The sequence below is a fragment of the Glycine max genome, chromosome 18, assembly GCF_000004515.6.
Source record: "Glycine max cultivar Williams 82 chromosome 18, Glycine_max_v4.0, whole genome shotgun sequence".
NCBI classification, from domain to species: domain Eukaryota; kingdom Viridiplantae; phylum Streptophyta; class Magnoliopsida; order Fabales; family Fabaceae; genus Glycine; species Glycine max.
Genome location: NC_038254.2, coordinates 4,734,373 through 4,760,781, shown reverse-complemented (window position 1 = coordinate 4,760,781; position 26,409 = coordinate 4,734,373). Strand labels below are relative to the sequence as shown.

The 26,409-nt window shown below is 30.7% G+C and overlaps 3 protein-coding genes across 8 annotated transcripts; 2 read left to right on the top strand and 1 right to left on the bottom strand.

Annotated features, from left to right (window-relative positions):
- Window positions 1-4,757: 4,757 nt before the first annotated feature.
- Window positions 4,758-10,799, top strand: LOC100809100 (phosphatidate cytidylyltransferase 4, chloroplastic). Of its 2 annotated transcripts, none has more exons than XM_003551122.5 (8): window positions 4,758-5,079; window positions 6,024-6,283; window positions 7,129-7,319; window positions 8,048-8,172; window positions 9,194-9,327; window positions 9,569-9,684; window positions 10,095-10,198; window positions 10,344-10,799. In XM_003551122.5, the coding sequence occupies exons 1-7, from the start codon at window positions 4,807-4,809 to the stop codon at window positions 10,184-10,186; spliced, it is 1,191 nt and encodes a 396-aa protein (XP_003551170.1). In that variant the 5' UTR covers window positions 4,758-4,806; the 3' UTR covers window positions 10,187-10,198; window positions 10,344-10,799. The 2 variants fall into 2 exon arrangements, with proteins under 2 accessions (XP_003551170.1, XP_006602067.1); XM_006602004.4 differs by having other exon boundaries at window positions 10,340-10,799.
- Window positions 10,800-17,608: 6,809 nt separating this feature from the next.
- On the top strand, window positions 17,609-20,994 carry LOC100790905 (CBL-interacting serine/threonine-protein kinase 10). 5 transcript variants are annotated; one of them, XM_006602002.4, is made up of 2 exons: window positions 17,609-17,756; window positions 18,427-20,994. In XM_006602002.4, exon 2 carries the CDS (start codon window positions 18,867-18,869, stop codon window positions 20,253-20,255), a length of 1,389 nt encoding a protein of 462 aa, XP_006602065.1. In that variant the 5' UTR covers window positions 17,609-17,756; window positions 18,427-18,866; the 3' UTR covers window positions 20,256-20,994. The 5 variants fall into 5 exon arrangements, with proteins under 5 accessions (XP_006602065.1, XP_006602066.1, XP_014626762.1 ...); XM_006602003.4 differs by having other exon boundaries at window positions 17,659-17,756; window positions 18,490-20,994; XM_014771276.3 differs by lacking the exon at window positions 17,609-17,756 and adding an exon at window positions 17,806-17,897.
- A 2,176-nt stretch (window positions 20,995-23,170) lies between these two features.
- LOC100788794 (GIY-YIG DNA endonuclease) lies at window positions 23,171-25,804 on the bottom strand. Its single transcript, XM_014771041.3, has 4 exons — window positions 25,582-25,804; window positions 24,954-25,092; window positions 24,151-24,284; window positions 23,171-24,052 (listed from the first exon to the last, which is right to left on the bottom strand). Exons 1-4 carry the CDS (start codon window positions 25,719-25,721, stop codon window positions 23,359-23,361), a joined length of 1,107 nt encoding a protein of 368 aa, XP_014626527.1. The 5' UTR covers window positions 25,722-25,804; the 3' UTR covers window positions 23,171-23,358.
- Between the last annotated feature and the right edge of the window lie 605 nt (window positions 25,805-26,409).

Genomic DNA, 26,409 nt, shown 5'->3' with positions numbered 1-26,409 from the left:
GAAAAATAATTTTTTTTTTTACTACTAAATCAATCTTAAAATTCTTTCATTACATACCAACTTGTATTTTTTTATATTAAAAATGAGAATAGAAAAACATTCTTAATACTATGGAGTAAGTCCACCTAGAAGATTACTGTAAAACATGCCCAAATCACAAATAATTTCATCTAATTTGTAATTACTCAACTAATCTTTAATAGTAAGAAAATTACTCTAAGGAGAATTGTCCATCAAGCCACAAAAATGACATTAGGAAGATTTCACACAAGTAATGAAGATGAAAATCTAAAGAAAAAATGTCTCTAAAGGTAATCAATAAAAGTCTTATACAAATAAAATCTCGTGAATATTTTACACTAACATATGACAAAAAAACATAAATTGATACAAGTAAATTCTATTAAAATTTTAAAATATAATCGATTAGTCATAAATGAAAAAAAATAAAAAGCAAATTATTCATAAAACTAACAAATATTTCACACACATGCATACTAAAAAAACAAGCAAAGTTGTGTGCATAGATACAAAGTTGAAACACAAATTCGTTATAGAAAATATATGTCTTTAACATCTTAAAAAAACAAGGAAGATTTTTTTATTTCTCAACTTTGACTTTTATGTGTAGTTTGTAAAGAATATGTGTGCTGTTTTTTTTTTCTTTTTTTGGATCAAATAAATATCTGGATCCACATAGACACATACATAAAGTTTTTTTTTCTTTTTTTTTATCTGGGGAATGAGACGTTCATACATAAGTGATATATAGTTTTAGTATATTTGTAATAACTATAATAAAGTTAATAATCACACGAAAAATAGTTAGAGATCTATTCATTTTGTTTATTTATTTATTTGGTGTAAAGTTATCTATTCATCTATTGATTCTATCCACTCAGCTTTAAAAGAGAACAAGACAAAAAGTTCCTTTGATCTGTAATGGGATTTGGAACGGAATAAAAAAGCTTTATCCCTTTCCATGTTTTCATAAGATTTATATCTCTTCAAAAGTAAATAAATGTATAAACTAAAAAATAAAATATACCTAATAATAATTTAGAATGGGTTAAATTTATTATAAAATACTTTATTCGAAATAATAATATTTTTATGTTTATATACTTTACACATTTCTTCATTAATGAAACCATATTCTGATTAATCTCGCGATCCCTTAACCACGTACGTCGATGCTTCCTATAACCCTATCCTATGGTAAGTGGTATTCATTATTCAAATCAAAGCCCTAAGACTGTCTCAAACGAAAAAGATAAATATACATTATGTTTTTTATCCTTTCACCTTTTGAAATGTATGAGGACCTTGAATGTAACAACATTCATCAGTCATCACCAAATTCTTTATCTAGGAGGAAAAATAATAAATAAGGAGCAACAATGAGTTTTCCTTGTCTGTTGTCATATTTTTTGTAGTGTTGCTATTTTTTTATCGTATAACTAATTCGGTAATTCCTAAGTAAATCCTATAATTTAGTCTCTGAAAAAAAAAAATTGGTAACATAAGTTATTTTAGAAAAATTTTATTTCAAAAAAATGGACAGACTATAGCTTTTCACACTAATAATCCTAAGATTATTTAGTAGTTTATTTTAGAAATCAAACCAGGTAAAATAATTTTTCTACATGGATTGAACTAAGCATTTATTTTTATTTCAAACATGAAATCGACAATCCAAAGTTAGGATTATTTTTTTTACAATGTATAAAGTTATGATTATATTTTTCATAATTTGTAAGGATATTTCTATACTAAAATAAACTCATTTCTTGTACTAGGGCTTACAAGTTATGCACAAAATTATGTAATATTGATATTTTCTTAAAGCAAATGAGGAAAAAAAAAACAATTTTGTTTTAAGGTTTCTTGCATAGTAAAATATATTTCAAATATTTAATTTTCAAAATTATAGTCCGTTTAACTTAAAAGTTTATTAATCTTAAACACTTTTTATCCTTTGTATACTTATTTTTAATGACCACACTACTAATTAGGACATTTAGCTCGTCGATGAGAACTCTAGATATTTTTCATAAATTTCAAAGGCTTGACTAAGGAATTAATCTCTAATCTAGGTATTAGTTCTATGAATGAATTTTTTTTTTTCACATTATTGGTATTGGTATTTATCGATTTTGTCAATGACAAATTTCCATTAAAAAATTTGATTGACCATCTTTAATTAGGATTTTCTTTTTTTATTTATAAGACTTAAACTAAAATTTTAGTTAAGAGAATCGAGTTTGATATGATTCAACCATTAAAATGAATTAATCTAAGTGTTAAAATTATTTGGCTAAGTCACGTGACTCATTCCTATTTAGCTTGAGTCACATTCATAGACACCATGAACTCAACAATCCCCGCTATTTGTACAAGCGGCGGCGTGGACACAGTCTTCCTTCGTCACGAATCAATTAAATCAATTCCTTTGCAATCGCATATTTTATCATATTAATTATATTTTTAATCGTTTTTAATATTAAACAATACTGTAAATCATAATTTTGTTGTTGACAATTCCATAGGATGATAATTTTTATTCTTTAAATTTTTAACCATTTAAAAAAAATTATTAGAATTTGAATGTGAATTTCAATTTTTTTTTTTAATTTTGGAGATATTAACTTTATTGTTAACAATCTCATACGTTTGCAGTATATACCAGCTAGATTTGTTGGCAACATTGTTAAAGCATGCCAAAAACACATCAATGTTCATCTCGAAGGAGGGAGGAAATATGTTTGTCAAATAAAGAGAAAAAATAGAACTGAAAATAGCGATACATTGCTAAAGGGTGATATACATTTACAAAAGATAACGGGATTAAGGCAAAGAGATGTGGTGTAATTTTGGTTCATTCATAATCATTGGTTGTGTTCAAATTTAAATATGATTTTATGATTTATCATTTTATTTGCAGCTCCAATTTTATTTTACACGTTAATAATTTATGAGACCTTTCAATATGTGTACACTTTATAATTTTCTAATTTTTTTTAACCATAATTCAATACTGTAAAATAATTTATTAACTATTATTATAACAAATAATTCAGGTAATAAAAATAAATTTTATTAGACCTCTCAATATGTCTATACTTTTCCTAATTTTTTTTTACCATAATAGATTACATTTTTATTTATATTGCGCTAATAATTTCCTAATTTTTTAACCATAATTCATTTGCATAAAATAATTTATCAACTATTATTAGTAACAAATAATTAAGGTGATAAAAAGAAATTTTATTAGACCTCCCAATATCTCTATACCTTTTTTATAATCATTGTTATTTCATGTGAGTATTCTTAGATATTGATATTTTAAATTAATATATATAAATTTTATATAAATAATGTTTAAATTTCTTTTATATCAAAATATCCTTTTTTAATTAAGAAATATAAAAATTATATCTTTTTAACTATTATATATTATATTTATGATACACTAATTCATATTTATATTCAATGGTTACACATATATTAATATTAGAACAGATTCATCTAAATAATTTTTATATTTTTTTTATAATCATTGATTTTTTTACGTCAAAACACTCTAGATATTTATATTTATATGTAAATTTCACATGAATGAAGTTTTAAATTTATTTTTATATCAAAACATCTTTATTTCTTTTATTTATAAGTATAAAAATTATATATATTTAAATAGTTACATATATTTTTTTATGTTATATTAATTCATATTTATATCCGTTCATGAGACAAGTAATTATATTAGATTAAATATTTTTAGGTAAATAATTTTTCTATATTCATAATTTTATTTTATATAAAGAAACTCTTAGATATTTATATTTAAATTAATAGATACAACTTTTATAAGAATGATATTCATATTTCTTTTTATATGAAAATATCTTTCATATCTTTATTCTAAAAGTAAAAAAAAAAATATTTTTTACTAGAAAAATATATTTAATTATATATTTTATTTATGTTATCTTAATTCATTTGTCACATTAGTAAACAAATATATCTTGATAAATATTTTTTAAATTAGTTTTTGATGTTGAGAGACTTTTTTTATTTATGTTTAAATTTAGTTGATACAATTTTTATATGAAAAATTTTTAAATTTATTTTTATATCAAATCATTCTTATTTTTTTAATTTGAAATTATAAAAAGTATATTTTATTTATGATACACTAATCCATATGTATATTCTCCCTGTGCATAGGTACTCAACTTATAATAAATTCATTTTTCTTTTATAAATATATATATTTTTTTTAATTTCAAGAGTCTTTTATATATTTATATTTAAATTTAATATATTTAACTTTTACATAAATAATATTTATATTTTTTATATCAAAATATTTTTTATTTTTTAATTTGAAAGTATAAAAATTATATTTTTTAAACTATTATATAATTTATTTATGTTACGATTAATTCATATTTATTTTTATATATAACTCGAATAACTTTACTAGAATAATTTTATAAAATATATGAGGTTTAATACATGAGATTTTGTTACCAAACATATAAATTTTGACATTTAATTATTGCAAAAAAAAAATCAATTAAAAATTATCATATTTTTTTATAAAAATCTATGCTCTACTTTACCGTTAAATAGAAAAATAGAAAATAAATAATAAATAAAAACTCTTAAATCCTCCAAAGTAAAAAAAAAAAAACCAACTAGTTGTATTATGATAAAAACGAGGCAGGGTAATAAAAATGCTCCAAATCGAAGCTTTAAAAGAACATTCCATTCTTCTTCTTCTATCAACTCGGTCTCATGGCTCACCCTCGACTCACTAACTCGCTCTGTTCTTCTCCCCTTCGCAATCTCAATCCCAATCCCAAACTCATTCCTCTCTGCACTTGCTCATGCCGTCCCTTCTCTTCGCAATCCCTAATTCTCCATTCTCACCCTCTTTTCCTCGCCAAACCCAAACCTCTCCTCCGGTTCGCCCGCCGAACCGGACCGCCCCTCGTCCTCGCCGCCGTCGGCCAGGCCGAACCCGAACTTCCTCAAACCAGTGCCCCCACGGTCATTCCCGAAGACGAGGTATTCAATTCAATTACCAAAACCGAATTTTTCTGTCAAATTTTATTCCTTTCATTTGATTAACTTATGTCTGATTACGGTTTATGAGTTCAGTTAATTAAGTCAATAGCGTCTTCAATTTAGGGTTCTACTATGCGCAATTTCGTCGTCCCTGGAAAATTGTTATCTGAGTTCTTAGCCGGTTTGTGTAAACAGAGACGTTTAACATTTTTTTTTTCAAGGACGGAGTTGAAATTTACGCGATTTTGTTATGTGGAACTGCAGTTAGCTTTTTAATTGGTAAAATAAAATAACATAAAATGCCGTGTGCTACAATCACTGGAGAGGAGGTATTCAATTCAATTATTCAATAACGAACTTGAAATTTTCATTGAAATGGAATTCGTTCCATTTGGTTGTGCATGATTACGAGTTCAGTTAATTAGGTCAGTAACGTGTTGAGTTTAGAGTTCTACCGTGCGCAACATGGAAAAAATGTCACCTGAGTTCTGAGCTCTGAACCAGTTTGTGGAAACATAAATGTTAACATTTTTGTGAAGGATGGAATTAAAATTGACGCAATTTTGTTATGTGGAATTGATGTTAAATTTTTTAATTGAAGAAATAGAGTGAAAATGCTGTGCACTGCAATCGTGTGGTGTGTTTCAATTTTGTGCAAGAAAAGTGTGTAACAGGATGGACTGGTTTTGGTTTTGTTCCTTGTAAAATGATGAAATTTGAAGTTGGTTGAGTTTTAATATAATGGTGAACTGGAGGCTTGCTGAGGATTTTGTTATTTTGGAATTAAAGCTTAGAATGTTTGAAGAACTGTTGAGAAATTGTGTTGGGTGACAATGCACTTTCATTTTTTACTTTTTGGGTATGCATGTGGACAGAATGTGGTCACTGAAGTGGATGATTGTGATTTGTGAGGAGTTGATGGATGTTGTCATTTGCCTTTGTAGGAGGATTTGCCCTCAAAATCTCAACAGCAGCTTAGGAACCGGGTGGTTTTTGGACTTGGCATTGGGATTAGTGTAGGAGGCATTGTTTTGGCTGGTGGATGGGTCTTCGCGGTTGCCCTAGCTGCTGCTGTCTTTACTGGTGCTCGAGAATATTTTGAATTGGTTCGGAGTCATGGAATTACTGAAGGAATGACACCACCTCCACGTTATGTGTCACGAGTCTGCTCTGTCATTTGTGCCTTGATGCCATTGTTTGTCATGTAAGATTGGTTAGTCTGCCTTATTTTTCCATTAGCACTTGCATTTTGCTAGCAATCATGATTCATATGCATTTAACAGTGAAAAGTTATTGATATTTGTTTTACATGTTGAGTGCAATTCTGCAATTTATTCTCTTGGATTTTATGTTATCATACCTGTTGGAACAGGATACCTATCATTTAACTTTTGATATCTAGGGGGACCAAAATCAAATGTTGGGAAAGAGAGGTTGAGGGGAAAAGAGGTTAAGGGGGAGAGGTTATGGTTAATATAATAATCTTTGATTAATTTTTTAAAAATAATTGATGGTTTTTAATTGATTTATAATTGACCTTTTTTTTTTTCAACTTATCTTGATTGTCCTCCTACATTACCCACCGCCTTTTTTCAAATGGTATCAAAGGGACATCAACCTATCAACAAAATAGCCTTTTCTATCTCGAGAAAGATTAACACACTTGAGAATTTTAGTGCAAGAAGGATTTTTGGTTACCATTGTTGGGAAAGAAAATGAAGATTGTTTGGGACCTTTCTCATGGGACATGTGAGGCACATTTTTTGCAAAATTCTGTCATCTCTAGCAGCCTATGTGATGATTTCTATCTTTTCTTTACATTAAGGGGGTTATGTGTAACAAAATGAAGTTTATGTACCAATCATAAAAATGCCCCAAACTTTAGGGGGTAATCTGTATTTTACCCTTATAAGTTTGCTTTGCTTCTATCTGTATGATGTGAACACTTATGTCGAGAGCTTCTAAAACGTATTTATATGTTATAACTTCTGGTATAGAAGGTTGATGGATGTTGCTTGCTGATTGATTGGTATTTCTGATACATGCCAGGTATCGTGGTCATATTGATGTTTCTGTGACTTCTGCTGCTTTTGTTTTGGCCACAGCATTACTCTTACAAAGAGGAAGTCCTCGTTTTGCACAGCTAAGTAGTGCCATATTTGGGTTATTTTATTGTGGATATCTTCCCTCTTTTTGGCTTAAACTTCGATGTGGTTTAGCAGCTCCAGCCTTGAACACAAGTAATTGACTTTTTTTAATTCCTCTTTCAATTTTGGTTCTGCTGATTGTGTGGCTGAAAAGGGTCAGATCTATTTCTTCATAATTAATAAAATCACCAAAGTCACGACCCTTCATTGCTGTTTATATCTCTTTGTAGTAGTAGTAGTAGTAGATTTATATGTATGATTCAAACCAATAATTTGTGAATCTGAATGCACTCTTGCTTCATTGTAGATTTGTAGTTGTTTAGTTCAAAATTTGAATACTTTGTTTGAAATGTGTTCTTGCCCTTGGCTGAAAGTAAATTAAACTTCAAATAGTGTAATAATATGAACTAAAGGGACCATGGCAGCAAGTCTGGTATTTTTTCCTCCTTGTATATGATTTAGTTTCCGGGTTTTCTAGTTTAGAAAACTGTTTGGTTATATATTCTAGTTATTTTTCTTTCATGTGCAATGTTATGATGTGAGGTGCTTTGAATTTGACTAGCTATAGTAGCAGATGTAATTTCTACAATGAATCAAATGCCCGGTTGACATCATTCAGGAAGCTTATATATGTTTACCCATTTTATGTATGTTACTTTACAGCACTTGTCATTGATGTCTGTTCCTTTAGTTAGAATTTATTAATGAAAGCTAACTTATGCATATATTATTATTTATATTCATTAGCATAATTTTGAACTCCCTATTTTCTCTGTGGCTTGAATTAGGCCCTATGTCCTTAATAGATTATTATTTTGTAGGAATAGGAGCAACATGGCCTATACTTCTTGGTGGCCAAGCTCATTGGACAGTTGGTCTTGTGGCAACTTTGATTACCATAAGCAGCGTTATTGCAGCGGATACATTTGCATTTCTTGGTGGCAAGGTATATAGACTTATTGGTTTGCAACTTAGCTATGTTCTCAAATTTGTCACTTGCTTAAAGAGTATTTATATTTGGTAACTGCCAACTTGTCCTGCCATTTCTTTGAGCCTGTTCTGATTCTTAAAATTTATCATGATATTAGTGGTGTTCGAAGTTTATTTTAATGTTAGTATAAAATAAATTGTTTTTAGTGAGATATCCTGGTCATACAGTCTGACAAGTCACATCTTGAAACAACAACTGGAGCATGTGAACGGAGTGGAACTATGGATTGATTTTATTCGGTTGGAAAACAACATAATTAATACTATGGATATACATATGCTTAAGTCTGTTTGTTATCTTGGTTATAAGTCCAAATAACTGAGTATCATCAATGTTCTGTGATAGTAATTTATTCGCATATAAGCCTATTATCGGTTAGAAATGATTTTGTAACGTGTCTCCACATATTCTATGTCAAATTCATTATAATATCTTGAAGTTGATTAGATTTCTCCTTTTATTGCTGTTGTGTTCAATTGTTTGAAGAGTGGCATGCACTTCATTGAGCAGTTTTTTGAAGGATCATCTTTTGATTAAAAAAAATTCTACACCAAACATAAGTGAGTAAATCTTCAGACACATCAGTCTGAAGCTAAGTTGCGAAAGATTAGCACACCTCGTTTCTCAGTGGCATTAGTAGGTTGGTACCAAAACAAAATCCAGAATTTTGAGGGAGCTAATACTTGCTTGTATGAGGGCAAAGTTGAGAAGTTCTAAGTTGGAGTATAAGGAATACTTTTTTAAAAAAAAAAACAGACCGAGGGAACAGAACTATTTATTTTTTCCTTTATAAAAGTATTTTATGTAGCTATTGCATTTTTTAAGTCAAAAGTTGGCATCTATCTAACTAATTATTATGAATTTGTCATGATTTAAGTTATTAGTTTTTCTTGACTTCACATTCAAACAGTTTCTTTGTTATCCGTTCCAAAAATACACCCTTAATCCAGCAATTTCTTTTTGTATTTTCATGCAGGCATTTGGTAGAACACCACTTACCAGTATAAGTCCAAAGAAGACATGGGAGGGTACTATTATAGGCTTTTGTGGGTGTATAGTTACTTCTGCTGTTCTGTCAAAAATTTTCAGCTGGCCAATACCTTTATCAAGGTACACTACCTATTCTTGAAGTTAACGTCAGTGTGTAATTCGGTTTGTCCCACCTGTTTAAGAATTAAGATGTTTCAGTATCATGGTTGTTTTGTTCATAATGTTACTTGTCTTCTGTTAATCAATGAATAGATGTCATTCTAGTCTAAGATGAACATTTGTACATTTACCATGCAACTTTATATCCTGTGAACAGTTATTGACATGTGGTCATTTGTGGTTTTTGCATGGGTTTTGTCAGTGCAATAGGTCTTGGTGTTCTAAGTTTCTTTGGGTCTGTTTTTGGTGATCTCACTGAATCAATGATTAAACGAGATGCAGGAGTTAAAGACTCTGGCACACTAATACCTGGTCATGGTAATTCCTCTTTACTTAATAATATTTCTGTGATAGATGCATTATTTATATACTTTATTGTTTGATATGAGAAATTTTGGTTTTTAACCATGCTGAATGATGTCGTGTGATCCATGTAGCTGATCTCACCTAATAGGATAAGGTTTTGATATTGTTGTTGCTTGATATGAGAAATTTTAGCGTGGACTGAAGAAATAGCAATATATAAATAGTCCTGTTATTTTGGTTATCTCCAAATCATTAATAAGTAATTACATATCATATGGTTGAAAATTTTGTTTAGGGATGTCATCTTGCTTCCGAAGATGAACACCTCATATTAGAGTCCTGCCTTATTATTTTTTTTCTTCATTGGAAACTAGAAAGTACTTGAAAGGTAAAACATATTTTATTAACTACATTAAATGCAGGTGGAGTACTAGACAGAGCGGACAGTTATGTGTTCACGGGTGCTCTAGCATACAACTTTATCAAAACCGTTTTACCACTGTATGGAGTATGACATGAAACAGTGGTAAGTGTTTCTTCAAGTTAGAGTTTAAATTTCATCTGCTTATAGTTTAAAACAATATATTATCAGTAAATATGAAGTAACAAGTAACATAATCTTTACCAGAATTATTAAGATATCTTATCATGTGTAAATTTTTTAAAGTTAGGTGGTATCTGCATAGTATGTTCACTGACAGCTTTGAAACATTACTGGCGACAAATTGAACTCAAATATTCACGGAAACTCCTGGACATTTTTCATGGGATTAAGTGATGATTTACATAAATTTGGATAAGCTTCTTGGTGGGAAAGAAATTTTTTCTGATGATCATCAGAAAAGGAGCAGCAGAAATTTTCTTATCACGCCAGGTCTACTTGACCACAGTTCATCGCTGCTTCTTTTTCGAATTGCATGAGGTCAATAGGTCACAGATACGAGGACAAAGCAGGGGTATTTATTGTATTTTAACTTGTAAATAGCACAATTGGCTTTGAAAGAAAAAGAACGGTTGCAGAGTCGCTCCAGTTATTTTGATGTCTTGCTAACTTATATTCTAAGGAATACTACTGTAGAATAATCAGAGAAATGTGGGGCTAGTGAAAATAAATTGTTATAAACTTATAATTGGTACTAGTATTGTATTAGTTACTTATATAATTGAAGCCATTAGAAACATTTTCGGGTTTGTCAAATGAAAAGTAAACAGGCCAAAAAATGTCAAACTAGTTTAACTAAAAATCAAAATTATCTTGTAGTGAGGAGATTAAAGAAAAATTTCAGTAAACATATTACATAGTAATTGTGCAGCAACGGTACTTGAAGATTTAAGTTGGGGGTGCAAATGGCAACATTTGAATGAAGCAAACAAATTTTGGACCCTGGAAATGAGTGAAACCTCAAAAGATGTCAAACCAACTGCATATTGTACACGTTGCTGTTGGTCTGGTGCATTGTCCTATAGAAGCAATGCTATAGATTAAATTTTTTTTTAAGGCGACTTAAAATTAAAACTTGATTATACCTGACGATATTCATCGTATATAAGTCAATGTTGAGTTTTAAGATTTGTATCGTGCATCAAATCTATTTTGAGTCGGACTGTAGGAGGAGGCAGAAAAACAGAAGAATAAAAGTCTTAATGTAAGTATTTGAAAAAATAATGTGTAGCTTCGTAAAATAATTAATTTACAAATCTAGTAGCCTTTCCCTGTTGAGGTCATCCAATATATTTCTTGCTTATGTTGATATCACAAGGAAAACAGTGTAAAAATGATACCTAATATTTTCTTTTTGTCATGTTATAGATATAAAATATTCACTGATTTTGTCGATAATTGATTTTCCTATCCGAAACCTAATATGATTTCTAAGGGGACATATATCGTGTTTGGGCATGCGTTTCAGATCCACGTACAATAAGATTTTCACATCAAAAAACTAAAAATGGGGTAGAAGCTATTTGTAATAGCTTTGATTAGGATGGTAAATGAATCCGTTTATTCGTCATCCATCCACAATAAATCCATCCAATCTATTCATTAGAAAAAAAATAAAACAAATGAATGGATTTAAATTCATCCATTTAATTTTATGGATAGTTAATGATTCATCCACTTTATTTAAAATCTAATGAATTCTCTAATCAATACTTAATGTATTAAAATTGATCCAACTTAATAATAAAAGAATGTAACCAATTTTCAACTAACGTCGACCATGATTTTTTCCGGTCGTTATCGGTCAAGACTATTCTTTTGGCAAACATCGGTCCGAGTTTTTTGGCCATCGTTGGTTGATGATATTTTTTAACCGACATTGGTGGATGCTAACTTACGGATGACATTGGGTATGATTTTTTTGGTTGACTTTGGTCGGAGCTATTTTTTTATTGATGTCATCTTGAGTTTTTTTTTGCTGACATTAGTTAATGAAGTATTTCAGCCAATGTGGTTGATGCTATTTTTCTAACGATGTTGACTAAGTTTTTTTCGGTCGACTTTGGTTGGGGCTATATTTTGGCTAATGTTGTTCAGAGTTTTTTCGACTTATGTTGGTCTATGATGTTTTTTAGTTGACATCGGCCAATGCTATTTTTCAGACGATGTCAACTAGGGTTTTTTCGATTGAATTTGGTTGGGGCTATTTTTTTCGTCGGTGCTAACTAGGATTTTTTTGGACAATTTTAGTTGATGATGTTTTTAGGCCAACATCAGCCGAGACTATTTTTTGATCGATGTCAATTAGAGTTTTTTTCCGATGTCTGTCGAGGCTATTTTTGCCAACTTTGGTCAGGATTTTTTTGGCCGACATCAGTTAGAGCTATTTTTGGCTGACATTGCCTTAGGTTTTTGGTCGACATCAGTTACTAGAGCTATTTTTGGCCGACATTGCCTTAGGTTTTTGGTCGACATCAGTTACGACTTTTATTTTGTTGACATCGACTAGGTTTTTCTAGTTGACATCGACTAGGGCTATTTTTTGGTTGAAAAATATCATTGACCAACATCGTCCAAAAAAATCCTAGTCGACATCATTCAAAAAATAACATTGGTCAATGTCGACCAAAAAATTCTAGTCGATATCGGCCAAAAAATCCTAACTGATATTGTCCAAAAAATAGTCTAAACTGACGTTGATCGAGAAAAACACTATCTGATGTCGGTCGAAAAATAGCCCCGACCGATATCGACCGAAAAAATGCTAGTCGACACTAGAAAAAATAACCATGACCAATATCGACAAAAAAAAGTTATGGTTGATATTGGCAAAATAACATCATTGACTGATGTGGCCAATAAAAACCTAGTTGAAGATCAACATCAGCTAAAAAATAGTCTCGATTGATGTGGAACGAAAAATCCTAGTTGATGTCGGCAAAAAATAATCATCGACCGACATTGACCCAAAAACTTAGTCGACCTCGACCAAAAAAATACTCTTGGCCAACATCGGCCAAGTTAGTTAACATCATCTGTCAACATCAACAAAAAAAATAGTCTCAATCGATGTCTGCAAATAATTAGCCTTAATCGAGATTAGTTAAAAACAATCTAGATCGACATTTGTTGGGGCTATTATTATTTTAAAAATTATATTGATTTTTTTTAAAAAATATATTATTTTTAAACTAAAAATAATTAAGTTTTAAATTATATTTTTTTATATGGATTGAATGAATATCCATTCATAAAGAAAGTGTTAATGGATGGATTAAATATATTTTCTTATCAAACAGATCGTCAAATCCCTGAAATAATTTTTAATAGATTAAAATAAATTAATAGACTAGTTTAATTCATTCATTAGAATATTGATTAAGGTGATTCGATCCATCCATTTGTCACCTCTAACTTTGGGTAAACATGGATCGAGTGTATATCAACACTAATCCAAACAAGGGGTATATTATTCATATTATATACGGCGTTGATGGCAGAAAATACAAAAGTTAAATGTCCAGTAATTCTGTGCATGGTGAAATTATACTTTATATACAGGGATGACTCCATTATTGTTCGCAGAGCTAGCTAATTTGTTCAGACACGTGAAAACTATTCTTAGAGTAATATATGCTTTCTTTTATTATTATTATCATTTTTGTTCCAAATTGTCAATTACTCCATTATATCTCAAAGTATTATAATATTAATTAAATAGGTAGTATATTCTGAGATGCAAGAATCCATTTCTTATTTACAGGGGACAAAGGCATTGAATGAGTGAAATGCAAGGCGGTGGCTGAGGCCGAGGGATGCGCAGAGCCGCTCAATGCGTTTCTTTGTTTGGAGCTTATGCTACACAATTATTGTCTATCTTTAAATGGATTTAATTTTGAGAGTATAAATAATTTTCAAACTTTTATATAATGCTAAAATTATTTTGTAGGTTAAACCTTCAAAATTATTCTAGAGAAATAATTAGACTGAACACTTAGTTCGACCTCTTATCAATCACCCGGTTTCTCCTATCAATCAAGAGTTCGACTACTCCCTAATTAAGAACAATCATCACTTGATCATCATTCATTATCAATAACATAATTATTGTTGTCAATCAAGTAGTTCCTACGAGCATAGACCTGAGATATAAAAGATGTTCACCTCACTTTTTAGCAAATACTATTTTGGAGAGACATGACATGTTCATGATGAAAGATGTTTACCCTCTAAAACAACTTTATACAAATATGCATTATTAACACATCTTAGTCGTTATTCTATTGAATTCTAACATGAGTGTCAAAGTCTTTATAAGTAGAGATCTTATTAATACATCTGCAAGTGAATGGACCTCCAATGAAGTTAATGGTAGAAGCTTGAGATCAACTTCCCCTCTTCAAACACTAGAATAGATTATTATATTGGTTCTTTCAAAACACAAGTCATACCTAATTCGATTTGGTCTGACTAAACAATGTAAAAGTATTTATACTAGTGATTTATGAAAATTAAATTCATTTTAAATTTGTGTTTAATTTTAATTTATTGCTGGTGTAAATAATTTTACCCCATCAACTAATTAAAAATCTTAATGTAATTATAAGAATTTAATTATTTAGCACCCACAATATAATATAAAGGAACCAGTACAAAAAATTCTTTTTAACATTAGTTGTTTTTAACATTTTATATATGTTTTGTGAATGTATGCTAATAAGTTGATATAGAAACACTACAAGAAAAACACTTAAACATGTTTGATATATTTTTTAAAAAAAATATGTTTCCTTCCTTGAAGATATAACTATGAATTATGTGTTAGATTTGCAATATAAAGGAATATCTTAGCATTAGTGAATAATTATAAATATCTTTTCCAATAATATTTTGCCTTTTTCAATGTTTAGCATCACAAGCAACTAATAACTAATTTTAAACATCTTATTAATTTTAGTATTTTAAAAGGTATGAGGTGATTTTAACTATCTCGACTTAAATTTTTTGGCTATAGTCTTTATTCTATCTTCTAACATTTCAAAGTTAGTAATATATAGTCAAAACTAATTGTTGATTATGTCAAGAATCACCTTTAAAAATATTTAAGAAGTCCATTTATATTAAAATATAATCAAATGTAAGTAGTATTATTTTTAACAAGCTTGTACTGTAATAGAATTGGGGCGGTCATGACCTCATGGGCTCATATTGTGAACCGCGACAGGTAGACTTGGGATATTTTGAAGATATATGCTAATATATTTAGAATTTTTTTTACCAAAAAAAAGAAAGAAAGATAAAGATATACCTAAAATTTGAACGTGTCTTCCAGAGTACAGGTCATTTTACCCTACCCATTTGTTTATTTTAAGATCTTATTAATGACTAGCTTAAGAATATATTAATTAAAAATATGTAATGTATTTTCATTTTTAATTGCTTTAAAATAGTATATTGAACATTTTTTATTTTAATATAAAAAACATTTTATTAAATATGTGTTAATTTTATTTTTTAGTTAATTTTTTAAATAAATTAATTAACATTATTTATTTTTTATTTATCATTCTCCTAATTTGGCCAAATATCAACACATTCATCCAAAAACATATAAAAAGAAAGAATAAATATTAAAATAACTGTATTGCCGCGGATGGATATAATTGCTTCAGCATTCAAATAGGGGAGTTTTTTTTTTTTTTTTTTTCAAATTGTGTAGAAAGCATCGTCAATATATAAACATTATTTGAATAATTAAACAAAAAGAGTTATTTCTGCAGGTACGGATCCTGGAGTTTATCAAATGGGAGTCAATTTTTTTTTCACAATTATTTAAATATCTAACTTCTAATAAATAATTATTTATTAAATAATAAATCAAAATAATATTTATTATTTATTTTATTGATAAATTAAAGACATAATTTATTAGTAGAAATTTTTTAAGTAAATATTAATTCAAAAATTCATTCTTTATACATTTTCTTTATTAGTATTTTTTATTTTTTATTTTATTTTTTTCTCATATATATTCATAAAGAATCTTAAGGGCAAGGATCAAGATCCGTGCTTTCCTACTTAAATCCATCCCTGAATATATAATTTTTGGTTGTTTGTCTTTATTTTCAACATGTACCGAAAACAAAAAGCGTTTTAGCTAAATATTAATAGACCACTAGAAAAATTAGGTGACAAGAAAGAGGTAGTATTAGATAAAAGAAGAATTACTTAATAGTGAATATAAAAATGAAAAAAAAATAAATTACGCACTATATCCATATTTTTTAAGAAGAACATGAGAAAATATTATAAATTAATAAAAAAATATAAGATAATGAAATAATGGTCATTACCAAAATATCTTTACTTTGGCAAAAGAACCTATTCGCTCTAAATTATTCACTATAAACTAACAATTTGGACTTATAGAAGGAAGTTTCTGTAGTTTCAAGCAAAGGGGGGAAAAAGTGAATAATTGTGCACAAGGATTAGTACCTACAATAAGTTAAGATCCTACGAAAGAGCCATATAATATTATTTGAAATGAAAGTGGAAGGTATGTTCCGTGAGTCACGGTGTGTGTGTTTCTTCCATCAAAACAATACCATAGTATTTGATATGGTATTTGTATCTTTCTTTTCTTTTCTTTTTCCTGAGTTATACAATAATCTCATTGGTGATGCGTAGTTATCTTTAATTTAAGAGAATTTTGCATACAAAAAATCAAACATATTTTTTTTATTAAATTATTCTTATACCATTGCATCAATCTTATGAATTTACTACTTGTATTCTTTTGAGTACTACTGGATTAATTATAAATTTTCAATTAAAATAATTTTGTAGGTTAATATAATATTTTAAAATGTTTAATTAGGTATTTATATTTTCAAAATGATTAAATCTTTAAAAGTTTATCATGTAGGTTTTAAGGTAAATTAAATTTAAAGAAATGCATTCCAACTAAATTTTTGTGTAGGTTCTTGATGCATTGTTACATATTTAATTTTCTTTTCAACGTGCGATTCTTAAGAAAAATCTTTTTGGCAATTAAATATTTGATATTTCTTGAATAAAAATTTTCAGTCTTCAGAAGGTTTCTGATGTAGGACATCAAGAGTTGTTTAAAAAAGTCCCTCAACAACTCTACACTTTTTCTTTTTCTTTGAAAATCAGATGCAATAAACGAGAAAAAATCAAGAAAAAAAAATTTAAAAATAAAACGTCACTTTTTAAACTATAAATCAAGCCAAAACTAATAAATTGTAATTTACAAATGATCATGCAATTACAAGATGATTTAACTTTTCCTTTTTTTCAAGCCTCACGCCACGCACTCATTGGGTCACACGTCTTGGGCCGGGCCCAGTCACACTTATTCATCATTTTCTTGAGAGATACAATACATGCTGCCACAATCAAATAATAATAATAATAACAATAATAATTATAATAAATAATTAAATTACCAATCAATTCACTTTGGTTTCCTAATCCTGATTTGAAATCTTTACTTTATAATGTGCAATATATAAATATATACACACAGATGCAAAACACACACACACAAACGCACACATCTGTTTCTTGGTTTGTGAAGCATCTTCAATGTGTACCTACATGTGCATCTTAAATCCTAAAGGTTAGTAAATTATTTTTTTGTTCTTTGTTTTTTATTTTTTATATCTGTTAGATTTTCTGGTTCAATTTATATGTACAACTCGAGCATGTTCCTGAATCATCCATATGATATCATCACCTATCACTGTACCTGTGAACTTGGGTTGGTTATTTTATTTCCTCTTTGAGACTGATTTTAAAGCTTCTGCATACTAGGAAGCAAAATTTAGTCATGGTTTTTCCTGCAAACAATCATAGACCAAAAGTGTAGTTCAGATTCTGAGGTTTCTTTATCATTCTACCACAGTTTCATCTCTTCTCTTTGCACCCTTTTGGATTCTTGTTGAATGAGTAATAACTTTTTCCAAACCTGATGAATAGTGCAGAATTGTTGTTTTGATTCAATTCTCATTTAGACAATCATTTGAAGATCATAACTAAAGAAGATCAGTTGGTTTGCTTTCTGAAATTTTCTATTTATTTGCATATTTAACTTCAGAACATAAATTATTGTTTATTTACCTGACATTAGTAATCAATTAATCGTGTCATGGCCATTCTTAGTTTTTCTCCTTGTATGTTTTTAGATCAGCATCTGATCTGTGTTCATCATCTTAATACATATTCTCCCTTTTTTTATTCAGATCTTAGAAGTTATTGAAGTGGTTGTACTTGTTCCTTTTGTTTTGCAGATTCTCTCTAACAAATGATTATTTTCTGAAAATCAAGTATGTGACTGAAGTTCATTGATTTAGGGTTTCCAGCACATACTCTGACTTCTGGTTGACAGAGACACCACTGGGAATGCCAAAAAGATGTGCCTTCTTGATTGCAGCTTTGTGGCTGAGATTCATAAGGTGATACCCTTGCTATTGGTTCCCCACTTAATGCTTGACAAGAGGGGACTACAAGTTTGTAGCTCATTTATTAGCTATTCCTTGATGCACAATAGGCACACAAGTTTTTGTAGAGTGCCTGTTCTGCTAATACACGACCCGTGTGAAGACGGTTGAAACACCTTTATGCTATATGTATATAGGTATAGTTACATACACTTCATAATAGTAAATGATATAGAATTTAAGTGAGCCGAGGAAGTTGTGGAAAATTTCATACTACTTTAAGGTCTCATATGGAGAGTAAGCCACATGTCTTAATGCAAAGATATGAGTTAGGAAGATTACTTGGCCAGGGAACCTTTGGAAAGGTTTACTATGCTAGGAGTACAATAACTAACCAGAGTGTGGCTATTAAAGTGATTGACAAAGATAAGGTTATGAGAACTGGGCAAGCTGAACAAATCAAGCGCGAAATATCTGTTATGAGACTGGCCAGGCACCCCAATATTATACAGCTTTTTGAGGTTTTGGCCAACAAGAGTAAAATTTACTTTGTTATAGAATATGCTAAAGGTGGCGAGCTCTTCAACAAGGTGGCCAAAGGAAAGCTCAAGGAAGATGTTGCACACAAGTATTTTAAGCAGCTAATCAGTGCTGTAGATTATTGTCACAGTAGAGGCGTGTACCACCGAGACATAAAGCCTGAGAACATTCTATTGGATGAAAATGGGAATCTAAAGGTTTCTGACTTCGGTTTAAGTGCTCTCGTTGATTCCAAGAGGCAGGATGGCTTACTCCATACACCTTGTGGCACACCTGCTTATGTTGCTCCCGAAGTCATCAAAAGGAAGGGATATGATGGTACCAAAGCTGATATATGGTCTTGTGGAATTGTTTTGTTTGTCTTGTTGGCAGGTTATCTCCCTTTTCACGACCCGAATTTGATAGAGATGTATAGGAAGATAAGCAAAGCAGAATTAAAATGTCCTAATTGGTTCCCACCAGAAGTATGTGAGCTATTGGGCATGATGTTGAATCCAAATCCTGAAACTAGGATTCCAATATCTACTATTAGAGAAAATAGTTGGTTTAAGAAAGGACAAAATATTAAAAACAAAAGACCTGTAGTGGAAAACAACACTGTCTCTTCTTCAAGTACTGTTCTTCTTGATCAAAATGATTGTGATGGTCTAGCAGCAGAAGCAAATGGGGAGTCAGTTGTGCCCTTAAGTATAAACGCCTTTGATATTATCTCCCGTTCTGTTGGTTTTGATCTTTCTAGATTCTTTGATGAAAGTTTTAAGAAAAAGGAAGCAAGATTTAGTTCAAGGTTACCTGCAAATGTCATCATCTCCAAGCTGGAAGACATTGCTAACCAACTGAGGATGAAAATAAAGAAAAAAGCTGCGGGTTTGTTGAAATTAGAGAGCCTCAATGAAGGTAGGAAGGGAGTTTTATCCATTGATGCAGAGATCTTTGAGGTTACACCTTGTTTCCATATGGTGGAGGTGAAAAAATCAAATGGAGATACATTGGAATATCAAAAGATATTGAAAGAGGATATTAGGCCTGCTCTTCAGGATATTGTTTGGGTCTGGCAAAGTGACCAACAACTGCAATCACAACAGTCAGAGCAACAGCAACAGACAGATGACCAGCAGCAACAACAACCACAGTCATAACCTGTTCTCGGTTTTGAGATGTCATGCTTACTGCATTTCATGGCAATCCCAGTTCTTTTCTTTTTTTCTTCTAAATTTTGTTTTTGCATATCTTGCATTTCATCACACTATGACATCATTGTATCATTTTTTCCCTTCATTTTTAGCTGTTTCACCTTGTTGTAGCATATCTTGTCTCAAAATTTTGTTTGCAAAATTGAAGTAGATCATTTCTCAATTTTTCTGTATAACATCAGTCTTAGGAACTCTTGTCCAGTTCAGATTCAATCAAAGTATAATTTAAATATGTTTTAGGAGTTTATTTACTTTACTTTTACTTACGTTAGATGAACTAAATCCTAAATATATATACCAACTCTCAGCTCTGTTGAGCCAATCCACTCAAGCCAGTATTATTACTCCAAATGATATATGAATGCTCAAATGTGTAGGAGGGTTGCCTAAGGAACAAGCACACTTGTGTCAGAAGAGACTAGGTGAAATTGGATCCCCTACAGTTGGTGATTGAATTGCGTGAGGTGCAGTTCCAAATCTGATGGTGATTAATTTTCAGAAGAAGCTTTCACGCTTCTATTTAATACAAAAATGTTTTGAAAGGTTAGGAGTTGTGCAGTAAAAAGTGTAACTGCAGGCGATCTCAATCCATGTTTGGTTGTGATAGACAACAATAGTTTCTATTGGTTCCTCATCTTTCAAGGAAATGAAAACTTTCATAGTGAGAGCCGTGCTGGCCTCAAAAGTATTGGTTGTTTATTAACTCTCTCCGGTGGACACTTCCTCCTTTTGTTCCCTTTATTGTTGTTTGCACATCATGGAAAGGAATTTTGTGTAATGGCATTTTGATCACAGAATAGAATTCATTGACAGTAAGAAAGCATATTGGTGAGGGGCAGAAGCAGGCACTAATTTCTGTTTGCTTGGCGTGATTTTCAGTGTGCCATTTCTTAACACAATCAGCAGGCTGAGTAAGCAACAAGAGCTCATTTAGCAGCATGTGAAGGATCTCAGCTCTTCAATGAAAAAGCTACGAGTAAACACGCTAGTGCAACTCTTGGTTTGGTCTTCTAAACATTGAGTTGTCCTGTGTAGCCATTTTAGTCTTTTAAAGATTTTTCTTAAATAAAAACTAACTAATATTGACTGATAAAAAAAGAAAAGAAAAGAAATCCTCGATGATTAAGAAGTTATTACATTAGTTTTCATCAGAATCCAATTGTAAGGTATGAGATTTGAGTCTCATATTGGAAAATATGGGATCCTAGCCTGCAGATTATAAGGTCTTGGGCTTTTAACTACAACGGGCTTTTGTGTAGTTTTAACAAGGTTTTTTCAATATTAGAGCCTTTCACAATGTATCAGTTGCAAACGTGTGGCGCGAGGTAGTGATACAGATGTTGCAATGTTCATCTGGGTCTAATCAAAGAGTTAGTACACAACTAGCCTGCATGGGGTCTAGGTTTACAGAGCATGGAGAGATGTTAGTATCTAATTTTAAGGTTAGAGACTTGAGTTCAATGTTAGAAGTACTATGGAGCGTAGTGAGATGTTAGGATCTAATTGAAAGATATGAGACTTGAATCTTACATTATAAGTATTATGTATGTTAGGATTTAATTACAAGGTATGAGACTTGAGTCCCATGTTAGAAGTACGAGATTCTAGAGAGGAATTCATAAGGTTTTGGACTTTCCAACTTTAATATTTACCTTTTCTAGCGTGGTTCTTCCAACTATAATATTTGCACTAAATTTTAAGATTTTAAAATGTTTTCCAACTATAATATATTCATTTTTATGGAGGATTGAAGTAGTGTCACAAAGTGATTACTCTGATAATCTAATGATTATTTTGTATGTTTTATAAACGAATATGAATATATGATAATAGTATTTTTTTTAAAAAGATAATTATTGCAATTGACAACCTCTTTGCATATGTAAGAGGAAAATTGCATATAATTACTCTCTCCCATACTTTTGTGAAGCAAAGAGACTGATACTGGAATATTAGTTTATTATTATTGTGGTGACAAGATAAATTTCAAGGTTAATTTAGATAAAAAAATTTTCAAAAATTAGTGTCATATCACACTAATATTTGGAAAGACGAAAGTGATAATTTACTCGACATGGAAGGTCTCTTGTTTATTTTCGAGAGAAAAGGATGAATACAAAGCATTCATCATAAGATGCATGCTACCCGATCAAGTTTTGATTGAGGCACCTTATCTCAAATTGTCATCTGCTTGGTCCTTTTCAAAAGCACTTTAATCAAAGTCAATGTCCCATGTGCCAAAAGCATAACAAAGGAAAGAAGAGACAGGCCTAGTTTTGAGGCACCTCTACAATTATATGATGCAGAATGATCATTGCAAACTTTAGCAGTTGTGTTTGCTACTGAAGTGTAAGTCATATTGATCAACGGCCATTACATATTAAACGTCAAAAAATTCAGGGCAAAAATTATTATTGGCTATTGTTAGTAACATTATATATCTCCCAATGAGACACGCACATGAATTGAACATTATGATTAGTAAATTATTGGCATGGACTTACGTTTTCACCTTTTTTCTCAAATAAAAAATTAAAAAACTGAAGCAACAATAGTTTATGGTTGTTACACTTGAAAGTTTCAAACATGTGTATCATGTGTTTACTGACTCTTCTGAAATTCTGTCCAATTAATGGAATCTAAATTCATCTTGCCTAATACAAACTCATTTGGTAAAACAAGTAACAGAAGTGTGGTGTTAAAAAGTTAGTTGTACTGAAGGTAGAAACGCTTGAAAGGTTTCATAATATTTTTCATGTGAATATTCACTAATTCTTCTCAATTATGTGCAATTACTGGAAACAAACTCCTTAGATAAGAACATAAATATGGTAGAAAGAAAATATGGCAGTAACCAAACCTTGAGGAAACAAACAAGATAATATTTATTTGTTCATAATTCTCCATTCTTACACATTCATTGGTGGTCTCTGTTGTCAATAACTGCTTTGTGTGATCCATATCTGAGAAAGATAATGGAGTGTGACAAAGCAGATTATTTAACAAATTATGTTTTCTCATCACATCAGTGTTGTGGCAGGCCAAAGCCTTACAATTGGACAAAGTTGGGGGAGTTGGTTAAGTCAATAAAATCAGTACCAACAGAAGAAGAAACTCTTCTCTTCTTCCTATCCAAAACACTTCTGCAACTAGGAGAGGGGGTTGACAAATCGATAATCTCAGCTTCATTGGGCACAACAAATGTGTGGCTGATGTCATGATTTTTATTGGCTGCTGATGTAGCACCTGATTGCTCAGGTTCTGGTTGAATCAAATCAGCACCACTCTTATTGATCACACTCATAAAATCATCTTCAATAATATCTACTCTATGTAATGAAGTTGTTGAAGATGATTTCATTGTCAGTGGCGTTGTAGAACTAAACGGTTGGCTCTGCTCTTGTGAAGAAAATGAATTACCTAGTGGTTGTCTTACTTCAGATTCTTTGTTCCACTCAAATGCTTCGCTAATCTTGTCCCTGTGATTTGGATTTTCTGGTGAATCAGGAGTGACAAAATCATCACCCACATCTGGAACAGAACCACTAGTACTAGTATTATTATTGAATTCTACTTCATCAATATTATCATCTTCATTCTCTGACAAACCATCAATGCCTTCATTATAACATGGAAGTTCATCCAGTGAGCCAAACTTGGTCTTCATGTGTGCGGGCAAGCTCGGGCAACCAGCACAGTGTTTCATGTACTTAGTGGAGAAGAAGTTCACAGTGATATTCATGCTGTGATCATTTATATCAAGTCAGCATCAAGAACTAAATCACACCATTACAGCAAAAAAGAAAGTCCATTCCTAACTCAATAGAGATAGAGACCATACCTCTGCCAGGATGGAAGGGTGAGCATTGTGTATGCAAGTTTAATCTTGTTGGCAATTCCTGAGAGGGATTTAAACTCCACAGCTGCCTTCCTTACCGCCAATGATTCAACAGGGTGCTGCCATGCCCATTCAAACTGCAAATCCCAAATCAAATTAACATCATAAAAACATTATCTTAAAATTTGGGATTTAAATAACATGATATGCTTGCTTTCTACTTGATCCAATCATGCCAAACTTCTCAGGAACCAGACTCATTCATGCTATGTAAAACCTGACAAATTAAGTTTACAAAGAATAAAAAGGTGAAATGGAAGAAACCAAAAAAGACTAGTATTGGAATCTGAGCCCCAATACCCATATTTTCCACATCTTATCTTTTCCAAATGAAAATTCTAAAGCACATTCTCATACAAGTTTTTTTTTTATCAGCGCATATTCTCATACAAGTGATTGGATATGTTAACCACAAACTGCCAGAATTTAACAAGTGCATTTTTTAGTATGACTAGAAAACATGTCAGTTGATAGTTCCCAAGTACCATACATCTAGAAGCAAATTATTCCTGTTGGAAATTGATACTGCACCAAAAATAGACTTGACCCTTGCATGTTTAATTGCTTATTAATGAGTAAGTCCATAAAATAACAATCTTTCAGCATTCATAACATGCCCTCATGCTTAGCACTTCATGAATTCAACTAGCTCAAGCAACCAACAACGCCAAACATAAAGCTTCAAACATTTTGATTGCTAAAAATGTTCGAAACATTACATACGGAAAGCAAGATCAGATTCAAACCTGAAGAGCAGAGACATTTGTTGGGAAGCCATAGATACACAAAACCATCTCCCAAGGCCTCCTCTTCCTCGTTCTCCAAGCTCCACACCCAATCTCCCCATTGTGTTGCCTGATCCGGCGCCTCGGATTCACTGTGAATCTGAAATTGCTTACATGGAAACATAAACACGAAGACTAAAAGCATAAGATCCATCACACAAGAAACAAGTTGAATCAGAAACCTTAAAAACAAAATTGTTAAATACCCAACATTTCTACCAAAGAAAAATTCAAATTTTTTCAACAACTAGCAGCAGAAACATTTCTAACCAAACAAGTGTAAGATCCATCACAAAACAAACAAGTCAAAGCAGAAACCTTAAAAACAAAATAGTTAAATACCCAACATTTCTACCAAAGAAAAGTGATTTTTTTTATAAAAAAAACTAGCAGCACAAGAGGATCATCAGATCATAATAAGGGCACCAACTTGAAATGAAATTGAAACCAAACAAATTGGTAAAGACCCATGATTTGTATAAAGAAAAAATCAAAAGGGGTGTGCGTGATTTTTGGATTGAGTAAAAGGGTGTCATCAAAATTGGATCTTTGAGAAGTGAAAATAAGAGAGATGAGATGAGAGAGGAACCCGATATAAGTGTGGCCTTTGTAGCGGGGGCTGAGGGATGTCAAGAGGTAGCAAGCAAAGAAACCATTTCCTTCACAATCCTCGTTTTCGTTTTCTTCTTCGTCTTCTACCACTGCAGATGCACCCTTTCTCTTCCGCATCTCTCTCTCTCTCTCTCTCTAATGAAATATGACCGTTGAGTCGAGACTGGTAGATATGTTTGTCTATGAGATGAGATTGCATAAGGTCACGCTCATGATGTTATATAATTATTAAAATTAAATTATGCTCGGAAGATACGTTGGCTTTATTAGAGAGAGGAAAAAAATGACATTTTTGAAAAAAATACATTTTCTGCATTTTGCAATTTTGATTTTTGAAAAAAATCGTTATGTGTGGTGTAATTATCGATTTCAAATATGTAATTATATTTTTTATTTGATTTTTTTCTTGATATTAGTATAAAATAACCTTAATCGGAAATAATGATTAGTTTTTGTTGAAGTTATTTTATTTGATTTTAATGTATTAACTATGTAAACTATTATTATTATTATTATTATTATTATTATTATACAATTTGTTGTACTACGTTATTAAAATGACTAATGGTAAAAATCATACTTAAAAAAAATTCAAACTTCATTGTCGTTATTATATATATAAAAAAGATTAATAGAAATGAGTAATAATCAGATAATTATTAAAATGGTCATTTCCTTAACCTTTCAGTGCAGGTATTGTTTAAAAAAAATTCCATTTGTAACCAAAAAATTATTATTTTTATTTTCCCACCAATATTTTTATAAGATATAAAGATAAAAATGTTCTTTCCCTAAAAAAATATTC